The sequence below is a fragment of the Scomber japonicus genome, chromosome 20 (assembly GCF_027409825.1).
Source record: "Scomber japonicus isolate fScoJap1 chromosome 20, fScoJap1.pri, whole genome shotgun sequence".
In the NCBI taxonomy this organism is placed as follows: domain Eukaryota; kingdom Metazoa; phylum Chordata; class Actinopteri; order Scombriformes; family Scombridae; genus Scomber; species Scomber japonicus.
Window position 1 is genome coordinate 26484942 of NC_070597.1, and position 4280 is coordinate 26489221.

General features: G+C 41.1%; 1 protein-coding gene across 1 annotated transcript; it reads right to left on the minus strand.

Moving 5' to 3' along the window:
* Nucleotides 1-821: 821 nt before the first annotated feature.
* LOC128381021 (cytochrome P450 26A1) lies at nucleotides 822-4010 on the minus strand. Its single transcript, XM_053340957.1, has 7 exons — nucleotides 3822-4010; nucleotides 3225-3449; nucleotides 2260-2541; nucleotides 1962-2111; nucleotides 1717-1851; nucleotides 1288-1425; nucleotides 822-1160 (listed from the first exon to the last, which is right to left on the minus strand). Exons 1-7 carry the CDS (start codon nucleotides 4008-4010, stop codon nucleotides 822-824), a joined length of 1458 nt encoding a protein of 485 aa, XP_053196932.1.
* Between the last annotated feature and the right edge of the window lie 270 nt (nucleotides 4011-4280).

The window sequence follows — 4280 nt, forward strand, 5'->3', positions numbered from 1 at the left end:
TTGATTTGAAGAGAGATAGAGAAAGATAAGACTATATCTTGGTGAACAACACCAAAAAACATTGAATAAGAGAAATGTGTCAATCTGTGACTTTTAGATGTGTTAAATGTATTGAATTTTGGACAGAGGCACAGCTGTTCCCCTTCCTTCCAGTCTTTATGCTAATCTAAAATAACTGCGACACAGACATAACATTAATCTCAATCTTTTCAACTCACCCTCATGCAAAAAAAAACAATTCATTTATTCCTCAAAACATACACGTTTTCCTTTCATTTTATATTAAATAACAAAACCCAGATTCTCCAGAAAACTGTTTTATTAAATAAAAAGCCCATACAATATAACATAAATCACTTAAATAAGTTGGGATAAGATACAAAAGTTATATAAACAGACTCTACATTACATATGTACATGATCCTATAGATAGACCTCTGAGCTGATTAAAGTGTTCCATGTCTGTGTATAGTGCCTCTCGTTTAGTTTGTCTTCTTCAAATAAAGAAAAAAAGAGATATGTACAAATCCAAAGGTATTAACATCATAATATAAAATACATTCTCAAATCATCTACAATATGTACAATTCATGCCATTTCTAAAATGCCACATTGTCACAAGACCAGAAGCCCAGATGTGTAAATGCAGTTTTTGATCTGTTTCCTAAGAACGCCTGAGTGCTTCCAAAAACTCCAAAAGTACCTTGATTATAGTTTCCCTGTAGATCAGGAGGTAAAACACAGATGATTTGAGACTTTTGGGAAACCTCATATTTAAAACTACTCTGCTTTTAGGAAACAAGCCCTCGTTATATATCACTTTAATTTTGTACATAGCTGGTAAACTTGGTTGGCAGATTGTCCACAGGGTACAGAGTAGGTCCTGTTTTCATGGTGGGCGGCCCATTTAAAAGAGTCCAGTGACACTTTGTGACCACCTCTACCAGGAAGATCTTCAGCAGGACCTTGGCAAATTCCTTGCCCACACACATCCTGGATCCTCCCCCAAATGGGATGTACTGGAACCTGGAGGAGTCGCTCGTGGGTTTGGTCATGAAGCGCTCTGGCTGGAAGTCTTCTTTGTTGGGGAACATATCGGCCACGTCATGGGTGTCACAGATGCTGTAAATGACGTTCCAGCCTTTGGGAATTTGGTAACCCTGAAGTGGTGAAAGGATCAGTAAGCAGATAGTTAGGACACATGGCAGTCAACTGTTTCTGGGAACTCTAAACTCTAGACATCAAACTGGCAGTGAGCAGTCTTCATTGGTATGTTTGTTAACTTACATTGAGCTCAAATGTCTTAAGGGCCACTCTGAAGCCTCCGGGAACAGGAGGGTTGATCCTTAGTGTTTCTTTAATGACGCAGCTCGTGTATTTCAACTGCTCCAAGGACTCGATGTTCAGACTCTGGATGTCCATCCCCTGCTCCTCCTGAACACAAAGACACAAACAGGTGTGTGAGGAGAGAAATGGTGCTAACACAAAAAAAATAATTGATAATTGATAATTTTATCATTGCAATTTTGCACAACTTTGTGAATTCTGTTATTGATTTAATTTATTATATGTTCCATCTAGCTGCCCCAGGACTACAGGCAGAAAATAGCAACTTGCTAAAACCCAGTGCAATGCACCTTAATGTTTTATTATTTCAATTATTTAAATTTTATAAAGTCTGGAGATGATCAAGACAGTAGTATATAGTCTCCTTACCTTTTCCATCAGTTCCTGCCTCAGTCTGCCCACAACTTCAGGGTTCAGCCCCAGGAACATGATCAGAGAGGTGGCTGTGCTGGCTGTGGTCTCATGACCCCCAAACAACAGCTCTGTAGCAGACTCCTTAATGGCCTGGAAACAGAAAGTCAGTAAGTTAGTTTGGGCTCTAAAAATAAACAGCAGCTTTTTAAAAACAGAATATGCATGATGTTTAAATGATATACGGTTCATGTCATCATTACCTGCATGCTGAATGGTTCCCCGTTCTTCTTGCTGCTGTCTATGAGCTGCTGCAGAGCGTCTCTGTGTTTGGACTCCTTGTCTGACTCCTGAACCTTCTTCTTGATGTTCTCCTCTATCTTGGAGTGGATGAAGTTCCTCGCCTTCAAGCCCTGAAGAACATTAAGGATGGCAGGAGGAATGGAGGAGAGACACCATGAGAAGATGAATTAGCATGATCAATTGTGTATCCAGATAAGGTAAATATTATATATATATAAATATATATAGCTATGTGAGCATCTTTAGTTTCTCTCTTACCCGGTATAGTCCGCTGAAAGGCACATCGATAGGCAAAGAGAACAGATTCTTGATCATTTCCTCAAAAGCTTCCACCAGCTGGTGCTCATCTGTCTTAATCTGATCTGGCTCGAAGCCCAGCAGGATCCTCATGGAAATACGGAACATCAGCCTCTTCATCTCTGGGTAGATCAGCACACAGGAGTCTCTCTCCAGCCACTCCTTCACAGCAGCCCGCACCTCCTCCTGGATGACAGGGATGTAGAGCTCCAGAGCTTCCCTGGAGAAGGCACGCATGATGGCCTGGAGAAGTGCAGAAGAGGTGGATGGAAGGTTAGATTAATGGAAGTCATCATTCTTTATCAAATCATCCCAACCTGACTCTATCCACTACATTTGATGATGACTGCCATGTTCTTTTTATTTGCAGACATCCAGACAAAATATTCACTTTCACTAATCTTTGGAAAATACACTTTTGAAGGTAATGTTTTATTTAATTTTTAGCAGACATGCCGTGATAACCTGATGATTTTTTCCACAGTTCCTCCAGGGAAAGCTTATACTTACATTCAATAATTTATTAGTTGATTATTTGAACAGTCTAAAGGGAATAATGCTTCCTAAGAAATAAGAAGTATTTTATCCCGAGTGCAATTCATAATTTAAACATTTCCAAGTGATCAATACACACAGGAACTGATATGTATATAATATTTTAATGTATTTTCTGTCTGCTGTCTACTGTCTGTTATTGGTGAATGAAAAACAAACTTCTACCATGGTGGACAATAAAGTTCTATTCTATTCTATGTCATGTGTTTGTCTGATCAATTTTAAACAAGAGATAGACAATAATATGAAGTATGGAATGAATGTGTTCAAAGTGCATATGAAATGTTCATGGTAGTTTAGGACGTAGCAGAGATGCTTCCAGGTAGATTCTATATGACACTGATGTTTCTTCAAATGAAATCCTAACCTACCTTCTTCTTGGTCTTGTGTTGTGCTCCGTGCACGTTTGACAGCGTGTCCGAGCCCAGGATGGTACGCACAGACGCGGGCCACTGCACGGACACGAGCTTGTGTTCTCCCAGCAGAATCTGCTTTACATTATCCGCTCCGGTCACGCGCACCGTGGGGTTCCCAAAGAGATGTGTGCGGTAGATGAAGCCGTACTTCTGCCGCTTCATCCGCAGAAACTTCCTCCTCTGCAAGAACGATCACACATCACACAATGATAAATACACACAAATAAACACTCCTACTCAACTGTAGATTCATCACATGACAAGTACAATAATACATGCGAAACTGAACATAAAGTCAGAATGAGTCAAAAAGTTAACTAATCAATACTTTTATAATTATGTTAAAGATTTATAATAACTGATAACTTAAAACCGAAATAAAGTTGTCTCCAAGAATAAGATTAGGATTAAATATGGATGTCAGATAAGAGTTGTTTACACAAATTAAATCCATAAAGTTATATTCCTCTTAGTGTCTGGAGCATCCTCATCCACGCGCGCACATTACGCATGTTGAAGTGTTTGTGTGAAAGTTTGGAGTCATGTGTTTACCTGCAGGATGAGCTGCAGCGTCTCTCCAATGAAAGGTAAACCCATGGATCCCGGGGGCAGCGGTCTGGAGCAGCTCGGGTCTCTGCCTCGGATCATGTAAACCTCCCACAGCTTCACCGCAACCAGAAACAGCAGGACGGGAAGCACGATGGTGCACAGGAAGGTAGCCAGCAGTGTGTTCAGAGCCATGTTCAGCGTCTTGTCAGTGCGGTGGCTCAGTTCAGGTGAAGCTCTGTCAGCTACTGAAGCTCCAGCCTGCTCATGCAGCGCTTTTATAGGCTGCCAGGACCGCGGACAGCCTGTTACCTTCTCCTCCCTCAGATAAATTAGTTCACACAAAGTTCATCTTTAATTGTGGGTGTCGCTCGGCCCCGCCTCCGGCCTGTACTGGCTGGCTTTCCTCACCATTTGTTCCAAGGGCCGCATCTTTAATCCTTACCTCCTGTTGCACGCAGACAA